The sequence below is a fragment of the Thunnus maccoyii genome, chromosome 20 (assembly GCF_910596095.1).
Source record: "Thunnus maccoyii chromosome 20, fThuMac1.1, whole genome shotgun sequence".
Lineage (NCBI taxonomy): Eukaryota > Metazoa > Chordata > Actinopteri > Scombriformes > Scombridae > Thunnus > Thunnus maccoyii.
Genome location: NC_056552.1, coordinates 2,762,255 through 2,783,044, shown reverse-complemented (window position 1 = coordinate 2,783,044; position 20,790 = coordinate 2,762,255). Strand labels below are relative to the sequence as shown.

Sequence of the window (20,790 nt, the reverse complement as noted above, 5' to 3'; positions counted from 1 at the left end):
TTCTAATTGTCGATTTGAAGAAGGAAACCGGTTAGGGGAACGAGAAAAACAGGAAAAAACGGGACCTGGGTTACATTTTAAATTCACATGAAAAACGAAATTATTTGTTTATCCTGTTATCAAACAAGTTGAACAGCTTTGGACGGAGGATCCTGTGTCCAGTCTGCTGGAAAATAGAGGACGTCAGTTGAGCAGGCGGTCCTTCAATGTGGCCCAGGATGCATTGCGTTTACACTACTGAAAGAATGTGGCCACATGTGGCCCAGACCACCTCCGAATGTGGTCTGAGTGATCGGATCTCAATCCGTCCTCAACACGTCTTGGGTGCATTTACACCTGTATTTAGAGCTGCTGTTTTTAAGGTAATGTTTATTTGTTGAGGACTGTAAATGCAGACCTATCCGTAGGCTAAGTATCAGTGAAAGTTTAATTTATCATGCTAGCCTATCTTTGGTGCTAGCAAGGGTTAAGTTGAAGGAGACACTATTACTAAAGATGTGTTTCTTTGCTCTTTATGTTTGCAGGATATGCCCAGGTTTAGGGTGAGGAAGACCATCAGAGGTCTCACTAGTCCAGATGTGCATGCTAGAGCATGTCAGGCTGTTTTATCTGAGGGACAGTCCGTAAGACGTGCCGCTAAGGCTCATGGAGTAAACACCACCACCTTCATATAGATATGTAAAGAGGAAAAATGAGGACAGTGCTGCACGTGTGCCAGGGTACAGGACTAACAAACAAAACCAAACATGAAATGAATTTCATGTCTTCAGAATTCAGTGACAAAGTTCATAATCATTCTTAAATGAGCCAAAGTTCATGCAAATTCATAAATAATTAATAACTTACAAGTGAATTAAGTTAAAAACAATCAACTGATATTACAGTTCATAGGTTAAAAATGTTGACAAATGCATAAATAATTAATAAGTTAAGATAATTAGGTTAAAAAATACATAAATACTACAGTGCATGGGTTACAAATATTCATAATGTTCATTCATAAATGATAATATAGATATTATGGTTCATTGGTTAAGAATGTTAATAATTCATTATGGCCCTTTAATGTCCTCAGATTTGTAGGCTTGGCTACCAGCTGGCCAAGAAGCATGACTGTAACAGTTATCCAGTGAAAGATCTGGGAATCCCACCAGATAGACTGGTTTACTGGAGCAGAATCCACATTTTTCCTTTGGTCGCCCTCAGGCCACCAGCCTTTCACGCCCACTAAGGTGGCAAACTTCTTCTCAAACCAGTCCAAAGTCCTGGATCGCCACTGCTTCCGCGCAGAAGATGTGTGTAATGTTGACGAGACCATCACAGTCGCTGTCCTGACAAAATAATCGCCGGTTGAGGAAGGAAGCAGGTTGGAGTAATCACATCCGTAGAGAGAGAGGGACATTATTCAGCTTGGCGTTAGCGGTCAATGCTCAGGGTAACAGCATACCAACCTCACTTTGTGTTTCCCCGCAAGATTTACCACCATCACTCTGTCCGTGATGGGTCCACAGGCTGCATCGGCTCATGCAGCGGATCGGGGTGGATGCAGGAGAACGACTTCCTGACATTCCCGAGGCACTTTATGAATTACGCCAGAGCATCCCCTGACTCAGAAGTGCTTTTGCTTCTCGACTGAAGCTATCTCTCACCCCTCACCGGAAGGGGTCGAGTATCGAGTATCCTGGAAAAAACCATGACCATTAATGACTCACCGGGTATTGTGGCAACAGCGCTTCCATCTGCTGCAACTCAACATAACAGCCAGCTTCAAGTGCACGGGGGATTTGGCACCACCTGCCCCCGGATGAGCCAGCACCAACCCCATGGCTCATCTCAGCCAGCCGTTTCCACTTTAACTTTTCCACTTTTCCAGGTGCTCCATCCTTTCCCCAAGGCTGGACCTAGAGAGGAGCAGAGAAGAGGGAGAAAAAGATCATTACTGACACCACTGTGAAGCAACCCTTGGAGGAGGAAAAAGCAAAGTGGATGCCAAAAGCAAAAAGAAAGCTAGGGAAGTGGTCGTCCTCACACAGGTAAAGAATCAGAATGCCTCATTTGTAGTGAGGACTTCATCTCCTCCAGGCCAGCTGAAGTTTAGATGCAGTGCATGTTCTGTGAAGAGTGAGAACATGAAGCCTGCACAGAGAGAAACAGCATCTATATCTGCCACAACAGTGAGAGTGAATAAAAGCATTCCTTACAAATGTCCTGTTTAAAATCCAAACAAAACCTCGGAAAGCTGTTTAGTTATATTTCATACTTTAAGCACCTTTTATGTAAAAAAAAATCAATTTTCTTAACTGGTTAGTTGGCACTGAAGCCTTTACTTTACTGTTTGTGGTTGAATGTTTTGCACAATGTTCTCTATGTAATAGAGGAAAAGTTTGCCTGCTACTTGACCTGTTTTTTGAATGTCTGAATCTTATTTTCCAGGGTGACCTGAAAACAAACAACAAAAAACCACACATAAAAAACAATGAATAAATGTTTGAACACCATGCATTGTTCAAGGACACTTTGTATTAATTTTAATGTTGGCTGATGTACTAAACAAGTGACAACGCCCTGGATCAGTTTGATGGATTTGTGACGGTTTAAGCATCTTAAATTCAAACCTAATGTTATTCATAAGAGAAAATGGTGATTATGCACTAAGAGGAGTTTGACACATTGGACCAATTTCATACAACAGCAACATTTGACATGATAAATTGATTTGAGAGTAACATGGTCATTTGCTTGGAGGACTAATTGGAGCATTAATGAGTAAATGAATTATATGCCAGAAATGTTAAGTACTTACTTTTGTGGCTGATTTATCCAACTATTACTTTTGATCTGTGCTTGTGTGTCTGTTGTCCCAACAGAGGGGCAAAAGTAATGCACAACATCAATCTCCAGGTCTGATTGTGTCTCATTAATACAAAAAAAAATGTATACAAAAAAAAAAAAAGAAAGCTTGGTATTGGTAGAGGACATGTAAGTATGGTTACTCTAAATAAATGCATCTCTAAGTAAATAGGAAAAAGAGTTATACTCCCATCCTGGCTTCCCCTACAAACATCCTACTACCACTTTTCAAGCCAACAGGTGGTGACTGACTCACTGACTTAATCCTCTTTACCCCGTTGAGGGGCATAGGGCATCCACCAGAGCATCTCACTCTCTTCTGGGCCCGGGCCTTTGCTTCTAGCCAGCTCACTCCGATGTTCTTCAGGTCTTGGAGTGTCTCCAGGTGTTTCTCGGCCTAGGGGCTTTCCTCTTCCCCTGCGGGTTGTAATCCAGGGCTTGTCTAGTGATGTTGTTTGAGTCCTTCCTCAGGGTATGCCCTATCCAGTTCCACTTTCTCCTTTTGATGATGGTAGCTATGCTTTCCTGGTTTGTTATCCTCCATAGCTCCTCATTTGTAGTTTTGATGGGCCACCACAGCTTGAGGATGTAGCGCAGGAATTTGTTAACAAACACTTGGATCTTGCTTGTGAGGCCTTCGTTAGTCTTCCATGTTTCGGAGCCATAGAGCAGGACAGTCTTCACATTGGTATTGAAGATCTGGTGGTGAGTGATACTGAAACTATAGAATTTGGGTGGATAATCACTTTAATACCTAACAAGAACAGTTCACCAAGAGAGTGACACAAATAAAACAGTTCAGTTTAGCAGCTAAAACAGTTTGGTTCAGGTTAGCTGTGGGTTCCCATTAGCAGCTTCAGTTCATTAGCTTAAACTATTCAGGGATGCTAATCAGTCATTTTGTGACATAAAACTGTTTGGGTTGGGTAAACAGAAGGTTCAGTTTAGCAGCTAAAACAGTTTAGTCCAAGCTAAGGGTTCAGTTTAAAGAAGATTCACTAAAAGTTTAGTTTAGTGGCTAATGTAGTTTGTCAGCTATTGGTTCAGATTACCAGCTAGCATAGTTTGGTAAGGCAAAGGTCCGTTTTAGCTATTAAAACAGTGTGGGTGAGGTTAGCTAAGGGTTCAGTTCAGCAGCATAAGCAGTTTGGGTCAGGTTTAGGCTACTAACAGTTCCAACAACTTGGTTCAGTTTAGTTAACAGTCTAGTTAGTTTGGTTCATGAGAAGCTGAGTGTCCATATAGCTTTTTTTTCAGAGCGCCAGTGTCTTTATTCAATTCTTCCCAATAAGGAGAGGGCGTGCAGCCGTCTAGAGAAAAAACGCTTCACCCAGCGTCTTTTTTCAGAGCACTCAAACCGATAGATAGCAGCCTAAGTAGATAATAAAAAGCAAAAGGGGCGACACATCATACAACGGTGGTTAGTGTGGTAATATGTTCTCAAGATAGTGTTCTCATAGAAACACACAGCTAATGCTTCAACTGTTTAGTTCAGATTAACTACAGGTTTTGAATCTAATTACAAATCTCCATCTTAGCAATTAACACTGTATTTTGGAAGTTGAGTAATGGTGCTAAAGTGGATGTTGATGATTCAGCAACATCGTACTGCATTTTATTGATCTTTTAATTACTAAATTTGTCATGTTTTAAGAGTTATTGCTTGGCCTGGCTTTTTTATTTTTGCTGTCACGTCCACGTCTCTATTTATGTTTCTTTGCTGCTCTCATGACCTTTGCTTTCCTCCCCTTGAAAAATAGATTTTCAATCTCACCATGACAGACCAGATTTCAGACAATTGCTTTGTTGTGCAAAAAGTCAAATAATGATACAGTAAACTCCTCATATTTCGGTATCATTGAAAAACAGACAGACGATTGGAAGCATCGCTGACTTTATAGCAAGCTGCTCACAAACCAAAACAAACATTTTTGAAACGTTATTTTCCTCCAGGTGACAGTGACTGCGACCTTTGCAGTTGACAGAGGAACATTTAGTTAGTTTGCCTGCGGTGATGAGTGTTTTCAGTCTTGCTTTAAATCCTACATGAACTAATGGAAGTCATGAAACAACATTTCATCCACTGCCTTTCGAGTGGATGAAGATATCTTGACATTTTCATACATCTCTAAACACTGTTTGCTGCTGTATATTTTTCATATGAGGGGATCAAAGCAGCTAATCAACAAGGGAGACAGAAAGCAGAGATCACTGGTCATGAATTAATAAAGCTGAGCATCAATTTTTTAAACTACTGTTTAATTAATTCTGTATCTATATCAGCCCGTGTTCTCTCTTGGACTGATTGGAGTGATTTCTGTGCGTTCAGTGCGATTCATGATCCTTTGAGGGTTGCGAGCTTTACATATATATTACACATCTTAGCTCACAAAGCATCTTGGGACTCAGCCTGATATTAGAGGAACAAGTAGACTCACAGCGGCAGTTTAAAAGGTCACTGCAGCTCCTATTTTACAGATTTTCTCAATTTTTCTTTATCCCTCTTTGTCCTGTGCTGTCTCTGCTTTTGCAATTCTTTTACCTTTCTCTCTTTCCTTTCCTTCCACACTCTTTTAACCTCCATTACTCTTTTTGACCCCTTTTAATGTCTCTCTTCATCCCTACCTCCTCATCTTACTGTCTCCCTGTTGCTCTCTTGTCATTTCATTATATTTTATCTGCATGGACATTAAAGTTAACAATACTGGCCGTGCCTCCTCTTTTACAATGGCTACATGATAAAATGTAGATTAATAAAGTAGCAATAAATTTCCTTTGCACTGGTGTGTATGTGTGTGTATGTACAAAACAGCACTGAAATGCTAAAAAAATATGTTTGAGGTCATCAAAAAACAGCCATTATTTCATTAAAATGGTTTTTTCCTGCACTCACATCTTAGTACAGCACTCTCTGTTTAAAACACAAATGTAAGGGATTTTGTTATGTGAATGTATTTATGTTTTAAAATATGGATATCAGCCAATATGTGTTTTTTTGGAAACTCTCCAATATCGATAGCAATATTGGTAACAAATATCCGATGTTAGTATTTGTCAGGAGATCTTAAAATTTCCAAACTGGTATAAATATTAAGTCAAATAAAAGTAAGAGGTCAAGACAAATGTGACTCAGATGTTTATTGAGAATTAAAGTGAAAGTGGTGTTAGTCTCACAGTTTTAACAAGATTTTCCAAATTTGAAGACGACATAAAGCGCTAACAGTCCAGTCAGACAGTGACCACAGATATTCCTCCATGATTTTGAATTTTCTTTCTCTATTTCTGTGTCTATTCCTGCAGGGTAACATCACAGGTCTGACCGGTACGATGGATTTTAAGGACAGCGGCTCCAACTCCCACGTCCAGTTTGAGATCCTCGGCTCCAGCTTCAGCGAGACCTTTGGCAAGGACATCAAGAGGGTGAGTTCACAGCGTTTCGCTTGAACGAATGAAGTGGAAATAAACGGTGCAGAGGTGATATCGCCTACATGTGTCAAACCTAAAAAGCTGTATACTGATATTCACTAATATACCACTCAATTATGCAGTCTAACATCTGCCCTCTTGCCCCCTTCTTCTGTAGGAGGAGGATCAGCATATAGCATATAGTTAGAATAAATTAAGAAGAATGGCAGTCATTATTGAGAATAAATGGTTATGAAAAGAACATTTTCATGTAATTTCATGAGGGGAACATGTCCACAATATTTCACAAGAAAGTTTCAGATATCTGCTTTGCTATTTACCAAGCAGAGAGCAACAGACTAGTAAGACTAATAGCAGGCTTGTACTGTTTGCAAGCTAGCTAGCTAAGTTAGCCAAGTTAGCCTTATTAGCTATTTCTAGCGTATTCTTTCAAGCAGCTTTCATTAAACTACAAACATATTTGTTGTGGTGATGCAGGTGCTGGTAGTAACAGGACTGTAATTATAGATAACAGCTCGCTAAAGGTAGCTGGTAAATGTTAGCCAGTATAACCAGGCTGTATTTAATTCTTCACATCGGGTACAGTACCAGTCAACAGTTTGGACACCCTTTCTTGTTCAAGTGAACAGGACAGTGTGTCCAAACATTTGACTAGTGTTGTAGGTTTACTGAACATATGCAGGCTTTTACAGAAGAAGTTAAACTGAGAAATCAAATGAACAGGAACAGACAGCCTCAGAAACAAAACAGACAAATACAGACATTAAACAACGTACAGACTCCACTTAAACTGTTGACTGTAACCATGTAGAGTTGCAAAGTGGGAGCCACTAGTTTCAGAAGTGTTTTTTCCCTCATTCTTTATTCCAATTTAAAATTTTTCTTTAAATGATATCCTCAATATTATTTCACATAGAAACAGGGGACTCTCCTGGATAATCTAGCAGTCCTATAGGTTTATATTCTGACCACCAGTTTCAATTCAAATCATGTTTCTTTTTTGACATCAACATTTTACTGTTTTATTATCATCTATTTATTTTATGTAGCATTTCATAGTTAGATTTTTTTTTATCGTTATTGTTATTGCTTGTATTATCTCTTAACTACCTATTTTTAATTATTGTCCTATTCAATTAAATCTTTTGCTTTTTAATTATTTTGGTGTGCATTAGTCTCTAAATCTAATTTTAACATCCCACATTTTGTCAATCAAGCACTTTGAGTTGTTTGAAAGGTACGATATAAATAAAGCTTGATTGATTGATTGATGTTTTGTCCCTGATTTTGGTGGACAGCTAAGAATACTACATTACCCATGAGCCTCGGCCGGCATTGCTGTGTTCAGAGGTGTAAATGAGAAGCTTAATGAACTCAAAACGATTCGTCGCTGTAGTTGTAAACAAAACGCGGCACCATAGTTGCTAAAAGTTTCCCAGAAAGTAAAACTGAACTGATTCACTCTGCAGATTGTAAAATCAGTTTTCTCAACACCGTAATCTTTAGCTTCTTCCCGCCGTGACCGAATTTTAAGCTCTGTTATCGGATGTTTCTTTTCAAAATGCACCAAGGGAGTTGTAGTTAAATTCTACCCCAAAAGTTTTAGTCGACAAGCTTGTAGCTTTGACTTTTTATCAAAGAACCAGATATTTTCTGACGCAGTTGTTCTTTTTTTTGCAACCTGGAGAGTTTCATGTTGATCCAAACTGTAGAAGAGCTCAAACTCTGAGTCACATAAGGTTGTCGATGGGAAAAATGAATGGGATTTTTACTTCTGGGACCCACTTTGCAACTCTCAAAACAAATCATCTATGAGTAGAACATAATATATACATAAAACATGTGAAGTTGCTAGTTATACAGAGGTGTGTGGAACCAGAGTAACCATCTATGATCATTTTATATTTTTTTGGCTGAACTTCAGACTGCAAAACTCTCAGACGGACCGCCGGCTATGGAGACACACACACACACACACACATCACAAACCCGAGCTTACACACTCGAGGCAAACTTTCTCTCATTTACACGCAGCTCTTCGCTTTCACACATGAACACACTATCACACTTACATCTTTACACATTCACTCTGCGTCTCACACTCTTTCACACATGTACATACTCGGTCTCACACACACACACACACACAGATTTATTTCAAATATTAAAACACGCTCACTTGCAGATACATTTTCCCACAAGCAAATATTGGATGATTCGACTTCTTATTTGTTTTAATGTATTCATGACCTCTGTTCTGTGTGAAGTCCTAACCTGTTTGGGGAAACAGAGCGCCACACACACACACACACACACTTTCCCCCCTCGGTGTGTTTGTTCAGTGCAGTGTTAGCCTGTCAGCGCTGCCTTGTACTATACAAAGAAACGCTGCAGGCTGTTGTTGTTGTTGATGCAGTCGAATGTCATCAGTCATCACATCGCCCGTCAGCGATATGCGACCCATCGTGTGCGGACCACTCCCAGCCGAGGGTGCCTTAGATTTAGTGTTTCTAAAATCACTGTTGCGGAGCGTTCTTTTGTCTGCTGCTTTCGCCTCTACTTCACCATAAAAAACAGAGATAACTGGGGATGTAATGGAAGGTAAATGCAGCTGAGATCAATTTGTCAACCAAAGTTTATGGTAGTGCAGGGAAGTTTGAGTGTCATGCTGCTGCAGTTTTACCAAGTTTGGCCTTAAAGGTTGTTAAACTGGTTGTTCAGTGGAAGTAAAACAAGTTATGTTTCATTATCCTTTGAAAATATTGAATTGTGCATTTAACTGGTGACAAAATCATGCTTAACTTTACTTTCTGTAGTGTTTTTCCAGTAAATACTAAAATAATAAAAGTCAATGAACATCTATGTATGCTGTGTCACGACAGAAACTACTTAATGTTCCTGCAGCTTGTTGCGTGAATTGGAAAATCTTTTGCTAGTTAGCACATTAGCTAACACTGAAAACTAGCAGGAACCAAAAAATGTAAGAGATGGAAGCCAGTCAGACAAATAAAAACATAGAAGTTAAACACAAAGGAGGAAAGATGGAAATTATTCAGAAAGGAGTTGTGGGTGTTTTTTGGAGGGGGTTGGTTGCTAGGTGTTTACTATTCAGAGTGGTTGCCATGGGAGTACTAGGTGGTTGCTAGGTGTTTACTATTCAGAGTGGTTGCCATGGGAGTACTAGGTGGTTGCTAGGTGGTTGCTAGGTGTTTACTATTCAGAGTGGTTGACATGAGAGTACTAGGTGGTTGCTAGGTGGTTGCTAGGTGTTTACTATTCAGGGTGGTTGCCATGAGAGTACTAGGTGGTTGCTAGGTGGTTGCTAGGTGTTTACTATTCAGAGTGGTTGCCATGAGAGTACTAGGTGGTTGCTAGGTGGTTGCTAGGTGTTTACTATTCAGAGTGGTTGCCATGGGAGTACTAGTTGGTTGCTAGGTGTTTACTATTCAGAGTGGTTGCCATGGGAGTACTTGGTGGTTGCTAGGTGTTTACTATTCAGAGTGGTTGCCATGGGAGTACTAGGTGGTTGCTAGGTGGTTGCTAGGTGTTTACTATTCAGAGTGGTTGACATGAGAGTACTAGGTGGTTGCTAGGTGGTTGCTAGGTGTTTACTATTCAGGGTGGTTGCCATGAGAGTACTAGGTGGTTGCTAGGTGGTTGCTAGGTGTTTACTATTCAGAGTGGTTGCCATGAGAGTACTAGGTGGTTGCTAGGTGGTTGCTAGGTGTTTACTATTCAGAGTGGTTGCCATGGGAGTACTAGGTGGTTGCTAGGTGTTTACTATTCAGAGTGGTTGCCATGAGAGTACTAGGTGGTTGCTGAGGATTTTTGAGTGGAAATGCCATAAACTAGGAACATTTTTGATAAAAGTGCTTAGCTGACGTGGAAAAGTTGGCATGCTCATAAATAAATGCAAACAGATTTAGTGAATAAATCATGACGTATGTGAATCATGTGACTTAAATGTCACTGAAGAGCTGAAAACATCAGATCTGTGTGGAGCGATGATGAGGAGACTGTAACCTTCCTCAAATGGATACATGAAACAAACAGAAATGTCATAATGTCCATCATGTTTTTTACATTATTTTTCGCAGTTTAATGACATCATCTTGTTATGTCCTCGTCTTCTGCAATGATTTAATGGCCAAAACTAGCACCACCACATGTTTATCTTCATGAACCAACTCCACATATTCAGAAAAGTGAACAGAAACACACATTTCTTTGATCTTTTTTTGCTGACATTCTGGAAATTTGGTTAAAATTTGCACTAAATTTGGTTGTAAAGCTGGCTACAGAGGTAAGTACTGCAGTACTGGAGTATGAATACGATGGAGCAGCAGCAGAGACACTCAGTCTTTAAAATGCAGTAAACATTGACAACAGGAGACACCTAATTTTGAGATTTTTATGAAGCATCGCTCTGTACCTGCAGAGCAAATGTAATCTGCAGTCACTCGAGGAGACGTCTGATCAGTCAAGCTATCGCTGGCAGCCGGTGAGGTAATGGATCAGAGTCGTGAGAAGACGGGAAGCTTTTGTCAGTGTCAGACTCAGACTGCAGAGCTATTTCCTGAAAACAGTAAGACCTGGAACGTACCAAAGTTGTTTTATTTATATTATAGTTTATTGGCTTGCATGAAAATTTAGCTTCATTAGTTAGCGAAGAATTAGAGCATCAACAGGAGGTTATAGGTGAAGACTCATAAAGATTCATTAGTCAACCTCAGATAGTTATTGTGAACATTTAGTATGTTATCAGAGAGTATAAATGAGTCTAATCAATATAAGGAGATTTAAATTACAACCTCTATACCTCCTGAAATCCCACTCAGTGTTATTTCCAGCATCATGCACTGTGCTGCAGGATGTCCTCAGGCCTGCTGTTAACGTTGCTGCATGATGACTGTCTAATAACACTGTTCTCTGTAATGACATTGATATTTGTGTGTGTGTGTGTGTGTGTGTGTGTGTATGCACAGCAGTGTAAGCTGTCTTCAGGCACTGCTATTCTTGTATCTACACGGCGTAATGCTGTTTGTTAGCATCAGTGTTTGTGTCAGCCTCACAGCAGGTTTTAAACTAACATACTAATGTTTAAATGCACTCTGTCGTCTGGCATACCTGCAAACTCTTACAGTTGTTTGGTGGTGAATATGTATAAAACAGAGTTTGTGGTCCCTACAGGTGAGGAACATTCATCAGGTTTCTCTCTTTACACAAAATTATTTCAGTATCCAAAAGGAGAAAACTGCAGATTTCAGGGATCCATCACTGGTTTTGTCTCTTAACTTCCAGTTGTTGTTGCTGGCTACAGTGGAGCCTGCTATGCTACTATATGTCTAGATGTTTTAGGAGGTCATGTGACCTGACAGCACCGCATTCAATAGAAATATCAGGTAAAAAAAAAGACCATATATGGAGCAAAGTTATGTTCAGCGTTAACAAACTTCATGTTTGATGATCAGTCTGATGATGCTGGTGATTAACATTTACACTCTTCACTAATCTATGTAATATATATAATACATATCTTATTAATAAAAGATAATTAAGAACAATCAATTTATAAAACTGGATCACTGAACCATGCAGTGTAATAGTGTAATTATCTAATGAGTGCCCTCTTTGATCTTTGTGTGCTGGGTGTAGAAATATATACTATTACCACACTTCACAACCTCCATTCTGATATCACGTTGGTATATATATTAATAAAAATTACCAACACATTGTGAGAAATCAGCATGTCTATTATATCAGTGACATGAGCGCTGCTGTTTGGGTGAAATTATCTAATTAGTGCCTCCGTATAGCGCTCGATGTTTGTCAGACTGCTGCAGGAGAAAGTCTGTCATTGTCTTCCAGCTACTGCACTCCTTCACTCTGTACGTTTGTTATTATATATAATGATATATATTATATAAGTTACATAAAACGGGTCAGATGTTTGATCAAATGCAGGTAGCAGACGTCCACGTGCACCACGCAACGCATTCCCACTTGTGTAAACAGGAAGTTAAAAAACCAAACGATGGAGTTATTTACTTGTTGTTGAAAACATTTACATTATTTTGCACATCTGGGTTTTGGAAGGAGTTTCATTTTCTGCACAGTAAATGTTTCATGACTGACAGACGGAGCACAGTCGGACAGAAATGAAATTATCGGCACGAAAGTGTTCTTTGATAAACGCCTTTGGAGAGAAAAACTGAAGAAGAAGAGTCAATTACAACTCCCAAGATGTGTTTTAGTACAACACATTCAATCACTGGGCTTAAACTTCCGTAGCACGCTATGCTAACAGAGAGCTGATTACTTACTTTGTAGAAAGTTGATAAAACGTTCAGCAGTTAAAATCCTTTAAATTTCAGTTTCTGGATCAGATTCTGCAACAACAAAGCATTTTGCACCTCTGATGAGCTTCTTCTCTATAGTTTACAGTTATTATAGTACGTAGAGCCATCCATCATGCCAGTCTGACAGAAAAAAACATGATTTTTCATAAATAAAGTTTAAAAAATGTAAACTTATGGTCATATTGTAAATCGATAGTATGGTTCAATTATCCAGGAGACTCCTGTGTTGAGGAAAAAGAAGGAAATCATTAAAATAAAACTTTAAAATGAGCACAAAACAAACAAACATCATCGTATCATGAGTTTAAGCCACAGTGCCGCCGTCAACGCCTCATCAGAGCTGTTGTTGTTCCTCTTTGTGACCGAAGACTGTCATCATTCATGCAACAGCGAGCTCCCGCAGTTCCCAGTTCATTAATTTTTCCAATCATTGAAAAAATTGTTTAACCATGTTAACGTTAACCTTGATTAACAGCGCTCCTGTTTAGGACCGCGAACACTCGGCCCTCGCCATGAAATCAATACATATTTAACAGGATGAATGTAGGTTTTAATTATCACTCAGTACAGTTTTAAGTCGTCTCTCTATAAATCCGTGCAGGCGTTTCGTTACAGTAGATTAATCAATACAGTATGTATTGTATCTCTGCATCTCCGTGCATCACTTTGACCCCTGCGGTGATGTTGCTGCGGGTGTTTTAAATAATGGAGGAGTAATTATGTAGTCAAATAATATAATTTATTATTATCTTCTGTGTGTCACTGACATAACCTTGTGATGTAAGTATTCATTTGAATCAACCTCACTTTTATTGACTGTAAAGGTTGTAATGTAACATATTATACAATATAACATGGTGAGGAGTAATAATCTCTGCAACAGAACAGAACAGAACTGAACTGTACTGCAGGTACGGAAGGTTAAATCTGCCCATAGAAGAGTCCACATTAATAAAAACATGATTAATGTCAGAGTTTAAGGATGTCTAAGAATTCCTTTCTCTCTTCAAAGTTAGACATTAAACTCATTACTTAAATATGAAAGGGAAGGAAGGAAAGGAAAAGAGAGGAAGAGAAAGGAAGGGAAGGGAAGGAAAATAAAGGAAAGCAAGGGAAAGGAAAGGAAGGGAAGGAAAGGAAGGAAAAGAAAGGAGAGGAAAGGAAGGGAAGGGAAGGAAATGCAAGCAAAAGAAAGGAGGATGAGGTTCTCAGAAAAATAAAATTCTGAAATTGACCTCAGACTTGAGAGACGTAAAGAAATAAGAGAGAGAGAGCTGGGAGTGAGCTGGTGAGAGCTGAAAGAGAAAGAGGAGGAAAAATATACACAGAGAGAGAGAAATGAGACGAGAGGTAAAAATCTGGGACAGACGAAGCCCACGAGGCCAGAGAAGAGATCAGGAGAGTAAATGAGGAAGGAGAGATAAAATCAAATAAAATATGTCATAATAATACAAATTAATAATAATAATAATACGGTTTAAGAAAACAAGACAAGAGTTTACAGAGTGATCGCTCCCTCAACTGAGTCTCACTTTTTAATCAATTTTTAATTTTTGTGTCAAAACAAGCAAAACAACGTCACCATATCCACTGATTTTTTTTTCAGAAGTAAAGTTTAAAGATAAAATAAAATATGAAATCACATTTTTTTTTGTTTAAACACTCACGTGTGGATTATTTCATTTATACTGCGTTTTACAAACATACATAACAATTTAGATGATTTAGCAGCTTGCAGGTACTGTGTGTCAGTGTAAGAGCACACACACACACACACACACACACTGCAGTAATGAAGATTTAATCACCTGGCTTCTCATTCTGAGTTATGAGTCTCTCTGTGTTACATAATGACCATTAGGGTGGACACAGGCCCATAGCTCACACACACACACACACACACACACACACACACTAATACCTATCAATATTACCCCCCACATGCACAGAAATATATCTCCAACATAAACACTCACATACATAATGAAGTCCCCTAAGTTATTAGTCCTCTCACATGCACCCAAATGAGCACAAAGACGTATTGTTATTATTATTAATGTACTGTTCACAGACTCTAAAGTGCCTCACATACATACTGTACAACATATATCTATATATATCAAACACGCGACAACAAGCAGGTTGTTGAACCTGCTGCTCACAAGCCGTGTTTCCATTAACCTGTTTTTATGCACATTTTGAAGTATCACATTAAAAAAGCTTAATGGAAACGCCAACATTTAAAAAATACACTTCCTCAATTTCACTAAAAGGTTTTTACATTCGCTTGAGGTTGATTTTGGAAATGTTGAAAAAGAGTTTATGCGCAAAATGGGTGATGGAAACGCATTTTGACGAATAAATAATGACGTGGAGAACGTTTAAGTCACATGACTCTGATCAGCTGTTTCCACTCCGGTCTCCCTAGATAGCATGAAGCAACACCAGCTGACATGACACAACAATTACAACTTGCCCAAACGAAAAACAAATTCCTGAAGACCTCTCACCATTTTTCTCTTGTCAAGGCAATAAAACTATTTGTTTTGTTTCTGTTTGGCAACCTCTTCTTCTTCTACTCTGTTTACTGGTGGATTATTTAAGCCTATAACGCCATCTACTGATGAAACTATGTGTCGTGTAGCCTTGTTTATTCAAACCAGTTAATTCACATTTTCCTTTTTGTGACATTTCAAAAGTTTGCTTTAAATTATCTTGCGAATCTAACAGGAACACAGCTACTGAGAACAAAACGAACTGTATGTCGTTGTATATTGTGAAAAGTTTCCATGTTTACTTCCAGGAAGTTGTGAACAGCCAACAAAGTGATCAAGTAGAAACATTTGGCAAACAACACACTGGTTATATTCAGTTTTTCTTAAAGAGGACATATTCTACACATTTCCAGCTCTATATTTATGTTCTGGGGCTCTACTGGAATAAAAACTCCTTATTTATCTTCTACTGGTCCTTTATGCAGCCCCTCAGTTCAGCCTCTGTCTGAAACAGGCCGTTTTAGCTCCTGTCTCTTTAAGGCCCCGCCCTCCTGATGAGCCCACTCTGTTCTGATTGGTCAGCTTTCAGGAAGCAGAGGCTACGTAAACAAACTATAGTAGCAGGATTTCACTATTTTTTCGCCTACTTTACTACGTTAGTTCAGCCCAGGTTTTGGAACTCTGACATCATAAAAGTATGAAAATAACAGAAAATGAAGTGGCTTGTTGTTTATGCTGTATCCTCCTATATGTGCCTTCAACCTGGGTGTGTTTTTGCTCGTTTCCAATTTCCGTCATTTAAAGGCTCATGTCAAAGTCACTGTGTGTCACTAAAGACTAGTTAAGCTGCTCAGAAATGTCAGAAATGGCACCGATTAGTGGATCAACAGAAAAATAACCTGCAACTATTTTTATAATCAAATAATCATTTTGTAATTTTTTCAAGCCAAACTGACAAATAATCTGTGATTAAAGCTTCTCCGGTGTGCTGCTTTTCTTATATACATATGTGACAGTAAATTAAATATCTTTAAATATCTGGACTGTTTGTCGGACAAAACAAACAATCTGAAGACATCATAACGAGCTCTGAGAAACTGTGAACGCCATATTTCTTAAACATTTTATAGACAATTAATCTAGAAAGTGATCGGCATATTAATCAATGGTGAAAATAATCATTAGTTGCAGCCCAAGTTTTCATTACTTTACATTATTCTAACTGTTCTGTATCACCCAGCGAGGATCAGTATGTTCAGTGACATCATCCTGATTGATATCAAGTCGTGATGTCACGTTCTTTGTTTGTTTTTTTTTTGTTTACGTGACGGTCAATCTGTTCCACAGAGTTACACGTTGCATTTGCCTCCCAACACTTCTGGTTTCCATGGATACAAAATGGATGTTGCTGTAAAAACTTAAACTTTTACAGTAAAAAGTTTTCTCTTGAATGAACTGTTACCTGCAAGTCACGCCACCGAGTTAACATTCATCGTGCCATTTCCTGGTGTGACGGGTCGTGCGGTCTTTGGGTAAACGTGGGCAGATGATCTGAGCACAAACTCGCGGCGCCGCAGTGTTGAGGACGATTGTTGATGTTCGAGCAGAACAGAATAGACATCTGCTTCCAAGACTAAATTAATTACAAGGCAAAAAAAAAAAAAAGAGACCATCTGTTCTGAAACTGTTCTGAGCTCAGTAAACCTATTTGTCAGATCTCAGTGTCCGATCGGGAGAATTAACTGAGCCGGAAACTTAAACTGCAGAGCTTCCAGTTTATCTCGCATCCATGTGTTTTCTTTAGGGCAGTTCAAATCAGTTTGTGGGGGGGGGGGGGATGAGGCCGGTGTGAGGTGATGGCAACCCGGAAAGTTTTATAGAGTTTGTGACATGCAGGTAGATGTCGTTTGCCCGCCGGTGAGATATCAGCTACTCGCTCTCTCTCTCTCTCACACACACACACACAGAGTCGTGTTTACATCACTTCACAGGACATTACACTGACTTACATTAATTTCCTGGAGACTTACCCTAACCTTAAAATAACCCTAAACTAACTTTAACTTTAAACCAAATCTTCACCCTAAAATTAATGATTTACGTTAAGGGGATTTGTTTATTGTCCCCATAAGGGAGGCGAATCTACACAACATGACTGTATAAACAGATTTATGTCCCTACAACATGAGGAATACCTGATATACACACACACACAGTCACACAGTCACAATTCATTTTCCCCCTACAGCGTTCGTGTTCCTGTGCCGTCCACGCCTCTCCTCTCCTCTCCTCTCTTCTCCCAGGGCCATTTCTCAAAGTAAATTTTCCCTACAGATGAAACACCACTCCCCCTCCCACCTCCAGATCAGACCTGATAGAGATTGAAATGTTATTTCCTTCTCTCCTCTGGAAACTCGTGCCAGAGCCCTCTGGTCCTTCAAACCCTCCCCCATCTATCTGTCCTCACTTTTCTTATCTCATTGACTTTTGATGTGTCTTCCCAGCAATTTGTTGTCGGTAAGTTGCCCTCCCACGAAAGAATCAGAGGAAGTAAGAAAACACAAAAAAACAAACTGGGTGGTTTTTTCCATCTGCTTTGATTGGCAACGGCGACTGAACATGTGTCAGAAGACATTATGCTCCCGCCCACTATACTTAGAGGGAGAGTCAGCGCATGGCGGTTTTTAATCAGATGGAGGCCGACCACTGGGACGACTACACCAGTCGCCGCTCTGATTTAGCTCCGGTGGTTTTCAAGCTAAGGTCTGAGGACTCTTTGGGGTCTCGCAGGGAGTCCTTAACAGGTGAAATAAGTCAAAAAAGATGGCGCCACGGATAGCTGCCTTGGTGTTGCGCTCTCTCTCCCAGCTCTCTGCACCCGCCTCCACCTGTCAGTGAATCATAAACTTCCTGGCGGACAGGAAGCAGCAGGTGAGGCTGGGGGACAGTCAGCGCTGGCGCCCCTCTACATAAACGACGGCACCTCAGGAGACCTGTCCGTTCGACTCCTGAAGTTTGAAAACGACGCAACAGTCATCGACCTCGTCCAAGACGGAGATCAACGTGGAGCTGAACATGCTCAAAACCGTGGACTTCGGGAGGAGCCCCTTCATCTGTCTGGTAGACGCTACAGAGGCCTGTACATCAAAACCAGCAGACACAGGAACAGTTTCCTCCCCCTCACCGTCACACTTATGAACAGTTAACTCACTGTGGCACTGTGCAATAACCCTAGAACACTATAACACTCACTGCACCTATAAATTATATATATATATATATATCTATTTTAGTCTAAAGTGCAATACATTCCACCCACTACTGTATATCTGAACAGGCTGTATATACTGTACATAACCACCTACTATATGTTTATGACTTAACATCATTCTCTCTTATCTCAGCACTATTGATATCCTGTTAAAGGTTCACACAGACAGTTTTCCCTGTGTAGAGTCTTCCTCATGTATATTCCTGAAGATTGTTGTGTTGTTATTGTGTGTAGGTACATTAAGAGCCACTAAACCGGAGTCAAATTCCTCGTGTGTGTAACCCTAACCCTCCTAACCCAATAAAGATGATTCTGATAAAGGAATAATAAAGAAAGTTAAGAACTATTTAATTATGATTATAAACAAAGGAGACCGCTCAAATCAAGATATTTAAACCTGCAAAAAAAAGGATCTAATGACTCAGGAAATCTTAATATAGAGATCCGAAGTCATGACGTCACTTCCTGTCTAGCGTCTGTCACTCAACACAATCTCTCATTCAACCTTTCTTTCATCGGTCTTTCTGAAAAAAATGCAGCATGTTCCTGAGCTGTGTCTCAAATCACGTACTTCTGTTAGTACACTTTCATGTAGTACACTGTCTACACTATGTACTTACTGGAGTAGTGCATGAATTTCTACAGGGTAGTGTCGTCTCAAATCAAACGCAGCCGTCGTGCACTTACCGTAATGATGATTGCAAATTAGCGTTAGCATTCGCGTTATCGTTCGCGCTACCAAATCATTACAGACTGCTAAATTAACCCAAAAAACATACTGATGGCTTGTATCTGACAACAGTATAGTGTTGCTTAGTGCTAAAAAACACATGTATGACTTACATTTGTATAATGTGGCGATGTTCACCGTAGTTACAACGTACCCGGCCGCCATTTCCAGTTTGAAAAGTGGTCCCTCCCCTTCCGCTATATAGCCAAGATGGTGACCATTGAGGGCGAGAAGTGTCCATAGTTCCACACTCGACTTTTTGACTGTTTTGAGCGCATTTTTCCATACTTCTCAGTGTGAACGCACTTATGCACTCAAAATGTTAAGTGTAAGTACAGAAGTGAAGCGATTTGAGACGTTTACTTTCCATATTCTCAGACCGCTCGGCTCCACTACAGCAGGCGTTGTCAGAAATTTAAACCTTTCTAATTTTAACAAAGTTAAACAGCTACAGCGCTGGTACTTACATCACCGTAACTCGGTTTCCATAAAACTCCCAGACGCTTTCCTTCTAAAGTCATTGTTGCTGTTTGTAGCTGTAATCTGTGCTGTGTAAAGACTTCTACAGCGTTTGCTCTTTCCAGTGATATCTGATGGTTTTTCAGAAAGCTCCCGTCCTTCATTAAACGATGGAGCGAGCTGCACGACGTACTGTTGAGAAAGGTTCTGATCCAAGGCCGGATTTTTACTTAATAGCAGATTTACAAATGTCACAGGTGTGATTTTTAATGAGGTTTTCCGACTTCTGGAGCAGAATACTTTGTGGTAATTTATTCAAAATGTTTTTGAAAATCACATACGCTTTGTGTGATATGTCATATTTTTTTGCTTCCAATTCTAATGAAACTGCCTCTAATGAGAATGACGCCATCATTCACGGTCGCTGCCGTTTTTACGGTTTCGACAGCACATCGCTCTGCTTTGATCAGCCAATCATTCCCACTGTCTTCTGTCTATCTGTCTCTTCTTTGTCTTCTGTCGACTCTTTTCTTCCTCTGACAGTCTCATCTCTCTCACAGAAGAGCTAAAGAGGTTTGTAATTATTTTGTTGAGGATTGAAATTACCCACCCATTTGTCCATAATGGAGGACTCTGCATTGTTACTGGCCCTTATGAAATGAATCCATTAGAAATGTTGGAGAATGAAAATGAGCCTCAGACAGTGCTAATTTCAAATCCCCGAGGTAATTTAGAGTCGTTAACAACAATTTGTGCCTTTGAAAACTCAAAGCTTGTTAATTTCTGTGAATAATACATGGAACATGATAGATATTTTTCTCCTTTTTCATTTTTTTTTCCTCCAAAGCCACAAAGATGGAGTCTTTTTTTTCCCTACAAGGCGTAGGCATTGATGAATGACCGCTGAGCTCTTGGATGTCCCATAAAGAGACACCAAATTAGGGTTGGTGATAATGGCAGGGCCTGAAAATGGAAGAAAAAAAAAAGCTGTAATGATACAGACAGATGAAAAACAGATGTAATGTTTGAATTTCAGAAGGGGGCTCAATATAAAAACCATCCCTTCATCCCTTCAGTAATGGACATTTTCTATTAGACGTATTTGTGCACCTCAAAGAAACAGCATGTCAGATTATGTGGTTCTGTAATAAAAGTTCATTCAAATAGACCAAACACAAACACCTACTGTACATTTTA

General features: G+C 39.6%; 1 protein-coding gene and 1 long non-coding RNA gene across 9 annotated transcripts in view; one reads left to right on the top strand and one right to left on the bottom strand.

The window, feature by feature from the left end:
* LOC121886498 (glutamate receptor ionotropic, delta-1-like) overlaps nt 1-20,790 on the top strand; it is a 313,546-nt gene that overhangs the window by 217,275 nt on the left and 75,481 nt on the right. For all 8 annotated transcript variants that reach the window (XM_042396524.1, XM_042396523.1, XM_042396531.1 and 5 more), the window contains one exon: nt 6,151-6,270. In XM_042396524.1, coding sequence (XP_042252458.1) covers nt 6,151-6,270 — 120 coding nt within the window. The remainder of the gene's footprint in view (nt 1-6,150; nt 6,271-20,790) is intronic.
* LOC121886500 lies at nt 6,162-12,657 on the bottom strand. The gene is made up of 3 exons (XR_006092760.1): nt 12,603-12,657; nt 10,709-10,868; nt 6,162-6,248 (listed from the first exon to the last, which is right to left on the bottom strand). It is a non-coding gene; the product is annotated as an uncharacterized LOC121886500 (long non-coding RNA).